The following is a 19,349-nucleotide window of genomic DNA, read 5'->3' as shown; positions in this document are numbered from 1 at the left end:
GGAATGCAAGAACCACATGGCTAAATGGCCAGAAAAAGGGGATTCTGGCTCCATACTAGAATTCTGAACACTCATCTCTGAGAGGGCATCAGTGAAAGCTCTATTTCAGTATCCACAGCTGTTTCTGACCTAACGTTGCTCCAGGGAATGGAGCCTACAGTCCCAGTTCTGAACATGCTCAGGTAGAATTCAGGCTCTTCTTACCCACTCTCCTTCCCATCCCGTGACTTCTGTGCTCCTATCTATACAATGGCCCGCATTCAGCAAGAAGGGAGATGAGAGACTGCACTGCTCTCCAAGTATCTCATTTGATTAGGCCTGTGCCAAGGATCCCAATGATTAAAACAACCTAAATGTCAGGTCTCCCGCTTCGTTGACAAGCGAGTTAATGAAGATCTCCTGCAAAAGGTGGGAATATTGTTGTTGCTGCTGCCAGCTTGTTTTTCAAAAGCATTATCTCTGCTCTGTTATCATCCAGAAAGGGCTACGTGGACTACCTCTGAGTGAAACATGCTACTAGTTCCCTATATAGTCCAGAAGGACTTACCTAAGGTAACCCAGCTGTATTTCTAGGGAAGCACTTATGTTCCTGAGGCCATCAACGAGGAGCATACACCTAAATTAGATGGGTTGCCTATGAGACATGCAACTCTCTCCAGTGGATTATAATGGGGAAATGAGGTGCATTTCCTCAGAGGTCAGATCACTCCGCAAAGCTTAGCCTTTACATACAGGCAGAAGTTTGTGTCCAAATGAGGCACAAGTGGAATTTGCTCAAGCATGAAAAAAGTTTTATGAGTGTGTAATAGAGATACAACTGCCTCCACTGTAGCACAACATACTCTCATTACAGCTGAGTGAGGGAATGAAAATTTCATAGCAGGTTATGACTAATCTGGTCTTTTCTGGAAGTATCTGGAGTCTTAGTGACCTCTTGATTTTGCAGTTTTTCCCACTGAAAGTAGTGTTTATGCACTGAGCTGCATGGAGGAAAAGACGTAGATTAGGGAATTACTTCAAATGCTTTGGCTATCCTAGATGCATTAATTTTTCATTACCACATTTATAAAAAAACTCCAACAAACCAACAACAAAAAACCTGAGGTAAAACTAAAGTATGTAATGAGGACATTCCAAATCAGGCAAAGAGAAGATCAAGCATTTTATTCTGGCAGTGCTCTTAACTATTACCAGTAACATTCTATTTATTATCATCATCATTATTCTTCAACCTTTTTCTTTAAAAAGTTATTCAGACTGTCTCCCGCAGTTTGACAAAGGCTAGATTCACTCATGGTTGAAAGCCATCGAAGTTTAGACATAAGAAATTTTTATTTTTTTAAGCCCATGCTCTGTAGTTACCATTTGGTCCCAGACACGAATTGGAAGTACAGACTTGGGCCTTACTGACCAAATGGGAATCCTAGTAAGCGAAACGGCGTGCTCTGCAATGCTAATTTTCTTTTTGAACTGGTGACAAATGAGAACTCCTGCTTTGAGTTAGTCTTGCAAATGGCAGGAATAAAACAGAACAGTGCAAATGTTCATCTTTGAACAGCGGAGAGTCGAAGCAAACTAAGGTGAAAATGGTGTCGGGCAGGCTAATTCAGATAAGGAAAGTCATCCAATTCCATGGCAGCTTGACCCTAACATAGCCCCAGAGGCCGTGCTACGGCTGCCAGTTAGACAGCCAGCCAAGAAGCTAGCCATGAACCCACATGCCAACGCAGGAAAGTTAAATTCCAGAATTCGGCATCTGGGTCCTCCAGCTGCCAAAGAGCTCCCATCTGGTCGAGTCTGTGGAACGAGGTGTTAAAAAGAAGAACAGGAGTAAATTATACAAGAGCAAAAGCAGTTCCATTTGTGAGACACCAAGGGCAAAGAGGCACGTAGTGCCCGCCAACACCTTAAACTCACAAATAATATCACTTTGTCACCAGTGAAATGGTGGATCAGGGCACTTCTGGATCAGGGGAGGCAGTATGCGCAAAATGCTCAACAATTTACAGTAGAACAGAAGTTAGACATGTATGAACTGAACCAACAGTCAGAGCCTGTGGCCAACCACAGAGGTCAGCAGATGTAGAACATTTGTGTGGAATTGGTTTTGCGTAAAACTTTAGAGTTTTTAGTAGATTTCATGAGCCAAATAAAAAAAAAGGGAAAAGGAGCCTACAAAAAACATTTCTTCAGGACTTTGTGATCCATTCTGTTCCCCTGCCACCACAAAGAAAACCAAGTATCTAAGAATATTTCTGTACTTTCACAACTAGAATACCATAATTTTGAGTATCATTTCATGAAAGAATAATTTTCTTGAAATTTAGTGGAAAAAGATAACCTTAGTCATCCAAAATTGATCAAAACCCCTAAACTGGGCTGGCATAAATTTCCTTCAAATGAAATATACACAGTCACATAGCTGTATTTAACTCTAGGAGAATTAACTTCCGACAAGCAGTTCCTAAACAGCAACAGCACCGTACTCCAAGAAGCCAGACCAGCTGTGAGGAATACTCCTAGCAGTGCAAGAGTTGAAAGTGCACTATAAGAATTCATACTTCCAAATGATACACTGACTTAAATATTAATCTCATTGACCTCATTTCCACCTTTCTCTCTACAGACACATGTCCTAAATAAGGTTTGGCAGAGGTGGCTTTCTTGAACAATTTGGTCCTCTATTTTAAAAAGACACAGAAGGCCCTATAGCTCTCTTCCAAGTTTCTGTTTTTATTAGCAGCTATTTGCCTCACTGAAATACTGCATTTCAGTCTCATCTCACTCCAGTCAGGGCCAACAAACTTTCACTGGTTTAGAACTGGTACATGAGATGACTTATGCCACCTTCGTCTACATCTAACCAAGCCTGTTGTTCAGGGGGGGTCTCATTAATAGGATCTCGCCTTCATCGTTCAGGTATGCGTAAACTCTGCATGTAAATTCATGAGCAAATTTCTGAGAAAAAAAAAAAACATTAAAAAAGAGCAAAAAATTAACAGCATAAGCCTCCTTGAAAATGCTTCACGCAGAATAGAAACTAAAATAATTTGTAATTATATAGAATATTATTGTTAATTTTTGCTTAAAGGACCTGCATCCAAAATTGTGTCTGAAATACAAGTTTATTTTAGAAACACAACAGTTTGTAGGCTCTTCAGAAAAATTTCTTAAGTTGCACTGATAATTTCAATCAGATAAAAAAACTAAGGATTTTTTAAAAATAAAAGTATCATCTCAGTTTCATACCCAAGGAAACCTTAAAAGCTTTGTATTGACATCACAAAGAAGCTACTACTTAGAAAATGTTTGAGTAATAAGATCTTGAAAATGTTTAATATAAATATACCGGTTGTAATGCAATTAACTGCAAATGAGAGAGAGTAGATCTGAGGAACGATTTCTGTATTTGACTACTCCTTTGCAATCCACAAGTGTAACTGCTCTTAAACATGCTATCTTCTTAACTTTATTATGAAGCTTAGCTCTACTTATAAATGTGAAGAATTAGATTTGTTCTGCAACTAATTTGCTTATACTGAATGTGTCAAGTTGTTTTTCCTTCTGTACTCCAGAGACAGAGGGCCCATGGATTACTAAGAGTAGATAATGTAGTGAGTTGATGGGTTTACACTTGACAACACAATGAACACGCCTCCAAAAGAATCTTTTTTTTTTTTTTCTTTTAGGGGGCCCTAAAACAAACAAAAGAAGGAGGGAGCACAAAGAAACAAGCAAGCACACTGAGCGTGGACATTTCATTGAGCACTAGTTTAAGACCCATTAAAAAACCAGCAGGGAATCCAACAAAACCAGGAACCCTATCAGCACTACGACATCCTTTCTGTCACACACAGGCACCTCATGGCATCGCAATGCTTACTGAAATCTCCCAGTCACTCCCTCACTAGATTTGTATATAAGCCTTGCACTCAAAAGCAGTGCATCTACTAGGTGTATTACACAGTAAGGTTTTAAAATTTTGACCTCCTCCTCCTCCAAAAAAAACCCCAAACCCAACCAAAAAAACAAGGAGACATTTCCAAAGACCTCTTCCTACATTTTGTAGCTTTGCTTGTCAACTGTTTCATGGTAACTGGCGATGACCCATCCTAACACGAGCTACGCTGATTTACGTAAATTTTTTACTCAAATTCAGTAGACTATTTTGAACATTTTAAACTGCATTATCAAACATCAGACAGAATTTTTTTTCTATTCTTGTATTTTAGTCATTGGGATTTGAAAAAGAAATTCTGCAGCTTTCCCATGAGGCACACCACCACCCTTTCAGCCCCAAAATATAAAAAATAATAGCAAAAATCAACTTTGGACCTTGCCCAGTCCCACACATCCCACAGCCATCTCATAAAGAGGAAAAGAAAGCTGAAAAGCTCTGCTGTTATACTTTGTCAATAAAACAGAACATTATATAATACACAATAAAATGCTTCATACCTGGAGTTGAAAAAACGAAAAGGGTTAACAGCTGACCTGGCACAGCCCCACATGCTCTCTCTGGAAATTGAACACAGACAATTAGGAATTTTAAGTTACCCCAAACAATTGCAGGGGACTTAGTCAAGCTTGAGGAACACTTACTGCACAGTAAGCACATACCCTCAGAGTGGAAGGGACTTGAGCATTTCCCCATTTGCTTAAAACTCCTCCTTAACTTGAAATTGATCTGTAGAGGTCCCAGCTAATGCTAAGTCAGTCATTAGGAGCTCTGTCATTCATTTGCATGGGAGCAGAGTCAAAGCTTAAGGGCCCAGGTGTCAGTTAGTGGCAATTCTGGAGCATGGTGGATGATACTTTCTTATTAAAAAATAATCAGTGACCAAGAGGAAAACATTAATGAGAATCTAGTGCAGGCAGACATTACATGAAGAGGAAATAGAGGCTGGAGCTAATGTCAGCTCCCAGAATTCTGCTGCTTAAGTATTATTCCCAACACATCACTGAAAAACCTAGCCTTTAATGCTTTTTACTTAAAACTGAGACTCCAGGGAAAATAGAATATTATTTGGAATATTGAACACTGCAAATATATGATGACATAGCTATATAAACTCCTATGTTGGGATCTAGACTACATGGAATGTTCCTTTTCACTGACAAATTCTGACCTACTGCAAGTGCTTACACAAGAAGCATCATAGAGCTGGCTTTTGGACACAGCTCCACCACATTAAAAACCAAAAAAAACCCCAAACCTGTAGAAAGCCAAGTCCATGAATAACCCCCTTCAGTCCTTCTCTCTGTGGTTTAGACCTCAGCTGTACCATGAAATTAGTCTGAAGCCAACGCCCAACAAACTAGCAAAAATATTAGAATAGTAACATGAATTATAAAAATGTTCTAGCACACTAACAGTTGAATGCATTTGCACTGGAAACATTTCAGATCCTTTGCAACGTGCAATTAAAATGGCCAGGTTGGCACAGTAATTGTTGAAAGTGAAAAGGAAATTTTCAAAGTAAATTCTCTTGATTTACATAATTGCACTTTCCATTGGCCCTTGGAAGTTTACAAATAATCTACTTTTGCCCAAGATTTTGCACCACATCTTTTGAACCTCCCACTTCAAGTCTACAGTAAATATTGGTCTTCCTTACTGTTTGCTTGGCCATTCGTTAAATGTTAAATTTCTGATAATGACAGTAATCTGCTATCAAGATGACAAAACGATGCAAAGAATTTTCAAAGTCTAAGTTATTAGCGCCGTCACAGACTGACACTGTTTTTTCCCACTCTCCATGTAGAGTCTCTTCCTTCTTCAGAAACATATCTCAGGTACCTGTTCCATGGTTATCACTACGTACAAATTTTATTTCACACTTGTGTCAGTACCTAATCCAAGGGCACTGGGTTAAAACACCCTCGGAGGTATTTAAAAAGTGAGTAGATGTGGTGCTGAGGGACATGATTTAGTGGTGACCTGACAGTGCTGGGTTAACAGTTGGACTTGATAATCTTAAAGGTCTTTTCCAACCAGAACAACTCTATGATTCTATGAAAATCTCCCCTGCCCCACTAGCTCTCAACTGAAATCAATCTGCACTGGAAATTTGGCAACTTGAAACCATAACATCGACAGTTCTCTCCCATATCAATTAAATTATAATCATCTCTGTATCTTACTGGCAAAATATTTTTTCCTAAAGCTGATACAAACAGCAATATATTACCCAGAAGTCATGACTTTAAGTTTTGTACACTTCTTTTATTCAATGGCCCTTTGTAACAACTGAGCAACAGGACAGGCAAAAATACAGTTGGTGAGGATGATCAGTATTTGCATGTTGAATTTCTGTCAGTGGGAAATTTGGCAGACAACTACAACTTTGGTTAGAACTCACAGTATCCAGGCATTGAAGTGAAAGACACCCAGACATCCTCCAACCAATTTTATAGACACTAAGACTTGCGATGTTCCTCTCTTTGGCCGGAAAGCCAAATCGCTGTGGCCTTCCCCCTAGCCTCTGCTCTGATCCAGAAACCATGGGGAGAAATGCCTAACCCTTGCCGCCAGCGTATGAACCTTATCTGTGCTATGAAAACAGCTAAAACGCACATGGATTCAGCATTAAAAGAGATCTGCAATACTTACTTCCCAATCCAAAATACAAGCATAGGAGGAAAAAGAAGAGGAAAAGGATGTCGCTGTAGGACCACACCTGGATACCTTCTGCATTGTAGTGTTGTGTTAGAAAATCGGCAAATGTAGGTATCTGGCGTCTTGACTCAGGGCTCTAACGTAACTCAGGTTAGGTTTTTATGGCAGACATGGGTGGCTGCACCACTACTGCCAGTGGCCATCACATTTTTAAATAAGAGTGAAGGCCAGTAGGAAGAGGACAGCATGCTCTGGGTTTTAAAACTACTAGAAATAGGTAAGCTCAGAGCTAATGACTTGATCTCACAATGGGAAATTGGGAATGTAAGCTGTTTCTTCTTTTTATTCAAACTGTATTTTAATGAACAAGTAAAGATCAGGAGCCTGAGCTCCAAAGACAGCAAAGATGACTCATAGCCAAATACCTGGAAGGTAAGTTGAGCCCGGCTCTAGGAAGCTGGTTGCTCTGCCCATTGAACTTCAGAGCATTTAACTCTGTGCTGAATATATTGTGGGAGAATTGGTGCCTTTTGTAGATGCTCTGAAACACTGCTGGAGCCAATCACCTATGTTATAATCTCACAACACATCCATCAGGCTCCCCTAAAGCAGGCAATCTGCACCTCAAGTGCCTCTGTTGTTAGGGTTCATCTTGGTTCTGGGTACCTGCAGTATTTCACGTGTGTTGCGAGCGTACAGGAGTAGCAGTACCCTATGCTGTGCAGTATATTGGCATGGATGTACCTGTTAGAGAACTACATGTACTTGGCAACTCCTCTCAGGCAAGAGGAAAAATGCATTTTATTTTGACTGCACCTTAGTAATGGCTGCGAAACTCAGAAATGATGTGGTAATAATACAGACAGCAAGCAGTTTAAGTGGAAACAACCTGTTCAGCTGAGTAAATAATTTTAGGAAATAATTTATTATACAACATTACCCTGTTACTCTGTTTCTGAAACTTTTATGACCAAGATTTCGGTCATTATTCCAGTTCCTCCTGTGAATTTGTTTATAAATGGTTTGACTCTTTGGCCCTGATAAGCAGCCAATCACAGAAATAGCAATGGCCATTGGTTCTTAAGAGAAACACCACGGTGACTTCTATGTAAAGCAATCTGTCTATCTGACAGCACTGCGTGTCCCTGATTTATCATGCAGTATCTCAGCCTTATGCTAAATATTGCATTTTTAATGCAAATAATTGAGGGAGATACTTTGACAAGTCTGAGACTCCTGCTGACTTTAATGAGTACATAAATGCAAGCATTTCTTCTCGTGCATGCCAGCAGCTTCTGTTCATTTCAGGTTTACTTAATTTTTCAGGCTCTGTCTGCAATGCTGGAGATTTCCACCAGCAGCAGATACTGTAGACCTCTGTCCTCAGTACCCGCCAGCCTGCTCCACACTGCCTGAGCTTAGCCATGCATGCTAGACAAGACTGGTTTGGCCACTGCTGCCTCCTCTTATCCACCCTGGTGTCTTCTTATTTTCTGCCTGCCTGTTTTCATATTTCTCTGCGCCGTTGTATCCTGTGGCGACTCAGTATATCCCAGCAGGGCAAATAAATAAATAAATCACCCAAAACTTCATTCTTGACAAATCTTTTGTTTGTCACAGCTGTAACAATGAAGGTGCTCAGCCTGACTCTGAAACCTGGGACTATCATTACTTCTGACAGACTTTAGGATTAGGTGCTATTTTCTCAGCCATCGCGCTGCTTTGCTCCTTGATTCAGCCTTCAACTCCTTTCATTTTGGCTACAGTAACTTCGTATGTGTGGTGGCTTTAAACTCCATTGTTCTTCTCTTGATGCATCCAAAATAGTAACACTCATGCCCCAGTCACATACACATGGAGAATGACAACTCTTGGCACATGGGCTCAGCACAAAAAACCCTCTTTCATATCCATCATCCAGGAACTTCTTTTCACTTCTCTTTATCTCCACCCTAACCAGAACTCGCTGTGAGAAATGAGGTTGTAGTGGAGTCACTACTAGTGAAAGAGGATTGAACCAAACTTAGCACAATCTTTTCCCATTGTGTAAGGAAAAGGAAAATGGGTGTTTATTTTATTTTTAGATCCCTGTATTCACATGCTCACTCAATTATATCTTGCTAAGCAGTGTTCCCTTCCTAACAGTGCCCTCCCTTTACATGCAGTTTACATACCTGTGACCTACACAACATTTTTTGTGTTTTTACAAGCATTGATCTAAACACTCAGGAAACATTTTCCCATAAATCAGTATAAGCACTGCTATTGAGATTTAATTGTGCTGCACGCTTGTCACAAAATCACAGGAACTGCCTTATGGAATAAGAAAGATAAAAACTTATCTGATCTAGATAATGAAAAAAGAAGTAATTTTGGCTCAGGTGACAGCAGAGGACAATGCTCGTTCTTTTTCTTATCAGTAAGTCAAGGTAGCAGTTCACTAAGGTAGTTTTAGTGTGACTTTTTCTGGCAGTGTTCTGCTATCTAATCCACACTGATGAGTATTTGCTACAGCTCTGAATTCTTTATGCACACAGCTCTGCCTCTGCTTTCTGTGCTGATTTAGAAAGAAAAAACCAGAAAAAGCTGAATAACGAAGCACAGAAAAAGCTGAATAATGAATCAGTGGGGAAACAGCTGCCAAATAGGTGTACAAACTGTTAACTGGGTAGCAGTAAAGCATAATGCTATTTATAATTCATTCCTCAGTATCATGCTCTTCAAGCAATTACACAATGCCTGCCTCCCTACCAATAAAATTTCACATTGGGACGAGAAGGCAGACGTTCCTGATCCCAGCTCATCCTCTGCTTTGCTGCAAGGCCTTGAGCAAGTCACTAACCTGCAGATAATTTTAATATTTGAACACACAGGGGACCTGTACAATTTAATTAGTTAACGTTTGCAAAGTGCTTCGAAGACAAAAAGTGCTATATGAACTATAACCACACGCTATTGTTTTGGGGCATTTTATTCCAAAGCACATTTGTGTAAATATGTTTAGTAATGTAAAATCTCAATAACGGACAGGTTTGATAACTACCTTGAAATGACTGGCACTTCTTAAACCAACATTTAAATTAATTAACAAATTTAATGTATTTTAAAAAAAAAAACAGTTACTTGAAACAATTCAATATAGACACTGAACTGAAGCTGGGAAACTAAATCTTTGAAAGTTTGCTTGTGATGGATAAAAGTAAAGAAAGGGTCGTGCATATATGTTACAAACACCTCTCTTGCTGCACCATGCTGGTCTCTAAAATAGCCTAAGTGTTGAATTACTTTTTTTCCTTTTAGCATCCAAACTTCTGTAACAGTTTTAAGATTAATCATTAGACCCAATGAAGTTAAAGGTAAAACTCCTCTGGACTTCAGCAGACCCAGGATTCCTTGGTTTCTCCAGCTTATTATGCACTCAATTTAAATATTTCTCTTAAAAAGAAAATACTACTCCTAGCAATGGTATGATAAAATATATATTGAAGCTCAATGCCTAGCACTTCAAAATGATTCAGAAGAAGAGAACAGACATCCTAATGGCAATGTGTCCTTGCTCTGGATTCATCTACTCAACAGTCATGGTTACTTACTGCTACAGGGAAGATAGCAAAACATAATTCTGCGTAGAACAAGCTAAAAGCACTTTTAGTTTCAATTTAGGTTTCTTCAGGGAACAATTTGACAATATCCCTATCTCCTAATACACTGTCATTTAAGCAATACCATCCCTTCAAAGCAGGCAGTGATTTCTATGTAGAAGCTGCTTTTGAATTACAGTTGCTGTCCACCTGGCACTTGTTCCTAATGATCGCTGGCTGATGGGAAATCTGTTAACCTGGCAAAAGGCTCTGGGACATATATGGGCAGATTTCCATACCAAAAATCCTGTGCATACACAGAATGGCATTCTTTGATTTTACTGCCCAACTGTCTAGTTATTAAACTAGTTTTTTTGGTTTTTAATTTTTTTTTGGCAAAATCTCATATATGCAATAAAAAAAATAATATAAAGGAGATAAAGAACCTTTTTAGAATACTGTATGTCCATTTGGATTACTAGAACCAAAGGCTCATAATTAGTGTCTAAAGAGCAATTCCTGAAGTTATATAGGGCTTTAAGCTCTCACAGTAGAAGTCCTTAGTAGAGTTTTAGGCAGAGTTTTCATTTTTCACCGTTTTTCAGCTTACAGTTCTCATTTTTATATACAGAGGATCCTGAGAATTACAATTCTACTACTAGGAGAAAGTTTGTAAAGTGCAACACAAGTACATTGTAGAAGAAGTCAGTTCTTTAATGAGTTATTTGGACCCCATATAGGTATGAAAAATGACATCTGTAGAAGTTGCACAGGCCCAAAGTTTAGATTGGTTTAGTATTTCCCTGAGTCACAAATCCACAGCATGACCTCATAGGTAACTTCAGTAATGGTAAGTTTATCTCCCTCCCTAAGCCATTTACCCAGGCTCCTTTATAACCACTGGGGAAGGCAGGCACCTCCAAAAGGTAGTTGATCACAACTGATGAGATGATTAGACCTAGAAGTATGCACATCTCTCCACTGAGGAAATAAAAAACACTTTTAGATGGTTTACATTGTGAGAGATTAACCTTGCTGCAAGGATATGTCCAAACTGGACAGTCCAGTCCTGCCCGAGGCTTGCCAAGTTAGCTGTGACACAGCACACCTCTGGCAGCTCAATGGTGCCCTTGGGTCATTAGCCAGCTTCCAACCCAGCATCACCTTTCACTGCAGAAACCTTTTCTTTTCTGCCACAGGATACGTATCTGAGACTGCTTACAAAAACCAAAGCAAATCTAGAACAGAAACATCCCTCAGATAACAACACAGTGGGGATATTAACCATAATACAGTTGACTGCCTGCCTTACTGTGCTTCATGTCACCAGCGTCTTCCACTCACATATCTGCATGCACACCTTTCTCACTGTTTAGTAAGTCAGTTCTGTCTGTAGAGTGACTCTGAAGGAAGGTGAGGAGAAGCCCCACCACATAACAGTCCATGGGGAATAAGAGGTCCACAGGCAGTTCCGCTTTCTGACTGTGGGGTCCAATTCCGCCCCCAGAAGGGTTGCAGCAACCGTGTATCTCCTGCTCTAAAGTCCTGGTGCAATGGAAAAATGCATCTCAGACTTGGGAAATATTACATGAGAAAAGTAAAACTGAAACTGATGTATTCCCATGATTTTGCTTTAGACCAGTTGTCATCCTCCAGTGGAAAAAATGCTTTACTGAGAAATTCTGGACCAGCACTAGTCAGTTCTCCATCTTTAAAATCACTATCCAATTGTGTGACAGTTTCACAATGAGCATTTGTTCATGGAGGGTGGATGTACCAGAGGAGAGAGAAGCAAAGGTCACATGAGTACTGCCAAAACACCTTTGCTTATATTTCTTAGAGACTCAGGACAAAGTATTTTGTCTGCAAGTAGGAGAAAAAACTGAGTTCCCTAAAATAAACAGCACCATGGTAGTAGTGATTGCAGCCAAAGCGGAAAACAGACAATATTAGTGTAGAAAATGAATGGCTGATGGGAACACAGTCATAAGCCTCAAAAGAGGTAAAAATCAACACAGAAGTTGATTTACATTGAAGAAGAGGAGGGAGAATAAAAGAGATCTAAGGAGAAAAAATCAGACTTGAAAAATATAAACCAATTTAAGAAAGTAAATTGGTACCATGGCTATACAGACTGTCTGCTGCGGAATGTCTTCTTCACTAGTGCAGTATGTAAAACTATCTTCCCCTGTGTTACAATAACAGAATAGAATTTGAAATAAAATGACCACATTAGCATCAATGTATCAATCACATAATGCAGCCAGAGAGGATGGGGGTAGGCTCAAAGCCTGTAACCTCGTTTTCATATAAGCCCGCAGCAGCATGCAGCTCAGCGCAAAGAATTCACACTGAAGGTCACCATGGTCACATCCAAATGACAAATCACATTTCTACGAATTAACTGCAGCTATAACTAGAAGTATTCACAACTTCCTCTCTGAATTTTCTGTCTCTCCATTAGCACAGAAAACAAAGAAGCTACCTTAAGCATCATCATCAGTTCATATGCACAATAACTGACATTATTTGAAAGAAAAAATGGTTTCATCAAAGGGGTTTCTTCCACCTACAACCCCTAAGGAGAAGAAAGTCTAGAGAGAGGAGGAGGAATTTCTAGCTCTTTGGATTTTTACTAATACACTGATCAAAAATTCATGCTAGAAATCACCCCCTGCATCTCTCGCTTCTGTCCTCAGCCTGTGCAAGTAGGAGATCTTAGGTTGTGTGTGTTCAGGGAGGTATTGCTGCATGCTGTAAAATAATGCATTTTATGGCACAAGTGTGCAGGGAAGGAAGATGAATGCTCTGCCCAGGGTTTGCATTACTATGTACCATGGAGATGGCTCCTGATCCCTGCTGTATCAAGGCTGCCTAGGGATGGAAGGGCTGCCCGGCTGAGGGAACAGCACACTGCCTCCAAGGGAAGTCCTTAAAAAGTTTTACCGCTCTTGCGGGGCTTGACTAATGGCTTGTCTTCCCTAGGCTTCATAAAGATTTCTAGACCGTATCTGAGATTCTGACCCCGAATATATGATGCTATTCTTGCTGTGTAATAAGCACTAGTTGTGTCAGGCATAAACAGGCAAATCTGCTCTTTGTTAGAGAGCTACATGTCAAAATGAGTTTGTAAAACACGCTACGAAAGGGATGAAATGCTGCTTACAATGCAAAGCCTACATATTGCCACAATATTTATTATCAGCCAGAGCACATTATCTGAGATTAATAAATTATTCTTAGTCCATATTACGATAAGGCACAGCAACTGCCATAAAGCAGCACTGTCACATACAGAAATAGCACCAAAGTACCCTGCTTGAAAAAATGACTTTGTTTATCTGTAACTTTACATTATTGATTTGAGTTTGCTGAACTGAAGAAGGACTATGAAGTCATTCCAAAAGAACTACTGAGGGGTCTGGAAGCTCAGCCAACATAAAACAAGCAGCAAGAAGGCAATTTCTCTGAGAAAAAAATAGTCATACTTGGTTACTTTACAAACATGCAAGCAAATTACATTTTGTTTGCATAAATAAGAACTAAAGCCATGTGGCTCTTAGTGTGCGATTGTCACAATTTTTACTAGTAAGCATTTTTTTCTTATAAGACTATAGCGGACTTGAAACAAAGCAGCCACTCAGGAGGATGACTTCCAGTTTCAGAGGGCATAAAAATCAGAGCTTTCATACAGGCATTCCAAAACGTACTGTGACCCAGCCACATAAGGGTAATTTCCAAGAAAACAAGCTTAAAAGTATATCTGTTAAAACAACAGCTCCTCCCCAAACACTGACTAGTTGGGTTAAAACCTCGGTGTTGCTAACCCCACCTGGCAGATTTAGATCCCAGGGAAGATGCCAGTGCATTCACTATTGTCCTGTCACTCCCAGCTTCTGGCACGCTGACTGCCCAGTCAGGGACTGTGGATTGCTGTACCCTCATGCCACACCAGAGATCTGAGTGCTGACACATGTGTTCCAGGCAGCTGTCTGCACCGCCTGCAGTCAATGGAGAGGAACGGGCGCTCATGGGCCTTGAGTTTCTCTCCCTAAATTAGACAGCTAGAATAGGTCAAAAGAAACACCACCTGGACACACCAACTGCTCTCCAGCCTGTATGCAGAGAGGCGGGATAAGTAGCTCAGATGCAGATATCTAACAAGCAAGATGAATCCTGAACCTCACAGAGATCATCCAGGGAAAGTCAGGAGCCTCACCAAGGCAATCCCTCACAGCCCCACACATTGCATGAAGGGCTCCACTGGTTTGACCCAAAGCAAATACCCACCACAGAGTATCTGAAATCCCTTTGCTCCTGGAGGATAGGTGGCAACAGGCAAATATATACATATTTATAATCCTTATGCAGGATAATCTAAAACAGGTCTAATCACCTAGTTGTCTTGCACCTGCCACCAGCAACTACAAACTAGGCTTGGTATTTTGTTTAACATAGACAAGATTGCACAACAGCAATCCGTTACTGAAGGACAGGATGCTGCCATCCCTTTGGAGGAGCCATGCTGTTCTTCCCAGACAGTATATACAAGAAGTTATTTTTTGTTGTTAACCGTAGAACTATTCACAAGAAAGAGCTTATAAGCTCACGTAAAAAGAACACATTCTGTGGGACAGTCTTTGATACTCTGAGGTCTAGTTTGCCTCACTTAGGCAATTAGCTTAGACCTACGCTTTCCTGCCTGCTGAAGCAGTCTTTCTATGCATGTCACTATGCTGCCCAGTTATTCAGCAGAACAGTAGATGCCATTCCACGTCCTCAGAGGAAATTCCTGCCTGATAAGATTAGATGCTGAAATTGAGCACACAGGATCTCCCCTTGGAAGGCTTCAAAGGCACTTTCCTCTCTGCAATAAGGGTACATAGACTGCAGGCTTTTATTTTCAGTGGACTACTTTGCTATACATCCAATATTAAAGTTTCATGTTAGGTGCCTAAATTCAGAATAGAACCTGCCTGTAAGGCACTGTATTATAGACTGAGAAAGAAATGGATTGAGTGAAGTTGGTATAATATGCTAACATCTCTTTTCAGCTCAGCAGCTGTATGTATGGTGCCTGTGACTGAGAATGAAGAAAAGAAGACGACAAATTGCAGATCACAGTCAAACTAGATTTTCCTAATGGGGCTTTTGAAATAAACTAACAGATTACTGTTTAAATAAAAGCTGTAACAAGGATGAGATGATGTTGTATTATTAAATTTCTTAATTTAATTCTTAAGCTCCAGAGCCAGTCAAGTAATATTCAACACATTTACCTTCACAAACTGTGGCCTGCATTGTGGAAAAGCTAAAAAGGCTTTCCATGGTTTGACCAGTTCTCTAAGTGTTCAAGCAATATCAATCACAGAGAACACTATCTGCCTGACAGTCGCAAATTAGAAGTATTTGCTAGTGCCCCATGCTTCCTCTTTTCATTAATTAGACAGAACTAATCATGACAGGTTGTTTTATTTTTCTGACTTGTTATGTGGGCTATAAACTGAGAAAAAAATACTTAGCACTTCAGGGCCTGGTGCTGTAACTAGCAAACTGAGAATATGTGCAAGGTCTCTCCATCGAGCCATAGTGTCACTGGTGAAGAAACCTTCCCTTCCTTTACAACTGTCAGAAGGGGAGCATGCTAATTACAGTGAGAGCAAATGCCTTTTGCCTTGCCCATAGAGACCTCCCTCTCTGATTAATGGGAATGGAGGTTTGAGGATCATAGTTACTGTGCTTGACTAGAAGATGAATTAGCAGATGTCCAGTGAAAATGCTAAAAAAGTAGTTCCTCCTCAAATGCTGCTTAGAAACATCAGTGCTTTTGGCTACTGATGGCCAGGAAAAAAAAGGAAAACATTAGGTACTCCTAGATAGCACATTAAGACATTAAAAATACATCTATAATAAATTATATAATAACAATGTCTAACGGCCTGTGTTATATTCCTTCCAACTTAACAATGTCCAGAATGCCCGTATTTTGAACCTCTCAGATAAAGTAATGTGTTTTGTGGGTCTAGCACAGGCTTCAGTGCCTGGAGGCTCTAGTTCTATTTCCAGCTCTGCTTCAGACCCACAGGGTGACCTTTATGCATAACCTCATTTTCCTCACCTATAAAATGGGGATATTAATACTTATTTACCTCACAGTTGGTTCCCTTCCAGCTGCTACAGTGACTGAGCAAGCTCATGCATCTACAGAATTGCTAGTGTTCATGATAGACAGTTCCTTTTTTTTTCAAACAAGCAATACAGGCATTAAATTAAGAACTTATTTGACCATCCAGTGAGTAAAAGCACACAGAAAGATAACAGCAATGAAAAAACTGTTCAAAGCCTCTCACTATTTTCCTTTCAACGACACTGTCCCTTGGGAGATATGGGGGTAGTTCCTATTTGACAGCAACTAGAATGAAATTCTTGATGCTGCTTTCAGTCAAGAAAAAACTTCATGTTTTTTGAGTGAAAGTCTAATCTGGTCCCCCTTTGAAGAGGATACAAAAACTGGAAGCTTTGCAAGTAAATAAAGGGGAAGAAACAATTTCAACTTGAAACTTTACCTAATAATGAGGGCAGAGAGAAAGAAAGGAATAGAGAATCAGAGAGACGAGAGATACAGCCATCTCCTCCTAAAGGGAACAAAGCTACACAGAAGAGATGCTGGCAGGTATGCTGGCTTGCAACTGGAAGAGCAGCCCTGTGGCACCACTGAGGGCCAGTGCCTCCACTGGCCTGGGAACACCTCGGCAACACTCATCTCGCTCTGGGAATGTGATACTTACTCTTGTACTGCTCTGGCTATGGAGAGCGCTGTAGATCCAGTTTCATTAACGCTATCTAAGGTCACATTTGGCAGGTCGTCATCATCACTGTCACTTTTAATTTGTCTGGGAGATAGGCCTCGGGGGTCCATTTGTGCTGGAAAGAGACATATAATGGATTAATATGAGTGTGCTGAAATTAATCTCATCCCAGAACAACATCAGGGCACACAACACATCCGTTTGCTCAGGCCGGATGGCATCGTTTGCACAGAGCTTCCCAAATCAGATGACAGATTGGCAAAATCAGCTAGTGGTGCTACAGCTAGGCACAAGCATTTCCAGCAGCATGCGGGTGTGCAAACACATACAGACTACACCATTCGGTCAACCTGAAATAAAACTGCACATATAATTTCCACCAAAACCTCAGTTTACCCTCCAGTTTACCCTCTGCCTGTTTTCAGAAAGTGAACAGAAAGGCTTACATCTGCTTTGTACAACGCAGCACACTCCAGAGAAAATTTTACAGCAAAATTTCAGGAGCAATTTGATTCTGAGTGTTGAACATGAGATACCTGTCTGGGACCCATGTTACTCCAGTCAACTAAAATTCAGGCATCTGATAAAACCCCAGCTGTCCTGATTTCTGACTCAATTCAACACCAGTGTCAGTCTCTGAAGGAGCCTTTTCTTCACATTACACGAGGCAAGGCTGTGGCACATAACTTCACACAGGCAAGTAACTTTCAGGTGACTGATGTCGGGTAGGCTTAGTCAGGTTTTTTTGAAAAGTCACATAGACTCAGGTCTTATGAGCATCTGAAGATCAGGAATTGCAGGATTGTTTTGTTCAGCCACAGCTTACAGTATCCATACTGTATGGCACTGGTGTAGGTGTCAAGGTGCTGGCAGCAACGGCTGCAGGGTGGCCTCTGTGAGGAGAGACCAGGGCTGCCCTGTGCTGGACACAGTTGGTTCCAGCCAGCCTTAATGGACCCACCGCAGGGCACATCTGAGTAACTCAGCCAAGACAGTGGCTCCTCAGAGAAAATGTATTTAAGAAAGGGCAAAAAAAGATACCACACAGGCCAAGGAAGGAAGAAAATATGAGAAACAGCTCTGCAGCCACCAAAGTGAGAGAAGAAGGAGAGTAGGTTCTCCATAGTGGAGCAAAGATTTATTCCCCTGCAGAGACCACAGTGGAGCAGGCTCTCCTGATAGGAATTGCAAGCCATGGGAAACCCATGCTGGAGCAGGGAAAAGTGTGAGGAGGAAGGAGGGGCAGGAAGGAGCAGTTACGGACTGATCACAACCCCCATTTCTCATCCCCTTGTGGTGTTCTGGGAGAGGGATGTAGAGAAGCTGGGATTGAAGGCATAAATTTGAGCCCACGAAGAAGGAGCAGTTACGGACTGATCACAACCCCCATTTCTCATCCCCTTGTGGTGTTCTGGGAGAGGGATGTAGAGAAGCTGGGATTGAAGGCGTAAATTTGAGCCCACGAAAAGGGAGTTTGGGGGTGGTGGTTCCACCATCCTAACCTATTCTCAATTAGCAATAAATTAAATTATTTTCCCCATGTTGAGTCCATTTTGCCTGTGATGATAATTGGTGATCTCTGTCTTTATCTTCACCCATGAGCATTTTCACCTTATTTTCTCTCCCTGTCCTGTTGAGGAGGAGTTCAAGAGTGGCTGGATGGGCATCTGGCAGCCAGCCAAGACCAACCCACCAGAGTTACTTTTTGTGCCGAAAAGAGACAGGAAAGGTGAAGAGAACAGAAAGGCAGGCTTCCTGCCCTTCCTCTTATCCTGGCTGCTGCCCTCCAAAGAGAAGAAAGCACAACCCACATATGGACAGGAGGAGGAAAACAAGAGATGGGGTGATGGTGGGTGGGATGGGGACAGGACTTGGGGGCATAAGTGTGACCTGGGATAGTTCCAAGAGGAACTGTGGGTTGCTTGTGTCATATGACAGACCCAGAGACAAAATTCAGAGGTGATGCAGAGAAAGAGGTTCATGGAGTACCACATAGGATTTTAAGTGCTGACAGACACCGAGACCAGCTGGAGCAGAGAGCAAAACTGGAGAGATGCTTGACCCTGCAAGGGAGGAGTGGGAAGAGCATGACAGGCAAAGAAATTTGTTTAAAACTGTCAGGTGAAACAAAGGAATCCAAAATTATTTATTTAAAGAGCTAACCGTCTCAGATTGTTAGCTTGTGCTCTCCTGTATTGCAGTGTCAGAGATAAGACACTTTCTGGGTCTTGCCAAATGCTTTTCAAGAAAGTAAGCTGTCATTGCTACTCAACTCTGGTTAACAACAGCCATGGACAACAGGTATCATAGGCTCTCTTTAGAGATCATGAAGAGTTCAGC

The 19,349-nt window shown here is 40.9% G+C and overlaps 1 protein-coding gene across 1 annotated transcript in view; it reads right to left on the bottom strand.

Annotated features, from left to right (window-relative positions):
* Window positions 1–4,458: 4,458 nt before the first annotated feature.
* Window positions 4,459–19,349, bottom strand: part of KLF12 (Kruppel-like factor 12) — a gene marked incomplete at its 3' end in the record, with an annotated part of 117,263 nt that continues 102,372 nt past the window's right edge. Inside the window, exons 4-5 of the mRNA XM_010137054.1 lie at window positions 16,989–17,124; window positions 4,459–4,518 (exon numbers count right to left, since the gene is read on the bottom strand). Coding sequence (XP_010135356.1) covers window positions 4,459–4,518; window positions 16,989–17,124 — 196 coding nt within the window. The remainder of the gene's footprint in view (window positions 4,519–16,988; window positions 17,125–19,349) is intronic.

The sequence above is a fragment of the Buceros rhinoceros genome, unplaced genomic scaffold, assembly GCF_000710305.1.
Source record: "Buceros rhinoceros silvestris isolate BGI_N320 unplaced genomic scaffold, ASM71030v1 scaffold635, whole genome shotgun sequence".
Taxonomy (NCBI): Eukaryota; Metazoa; Chordata; class Aves; order Bucerotiformes; family Bucerotidae; genus Buceros; species Buceros rhinoceros.
The sequence above is the reverse complement of the archived record's forward strand: the minus strand, read 5'-3'. Positions and strand labels throughout refer to the sequence as shown.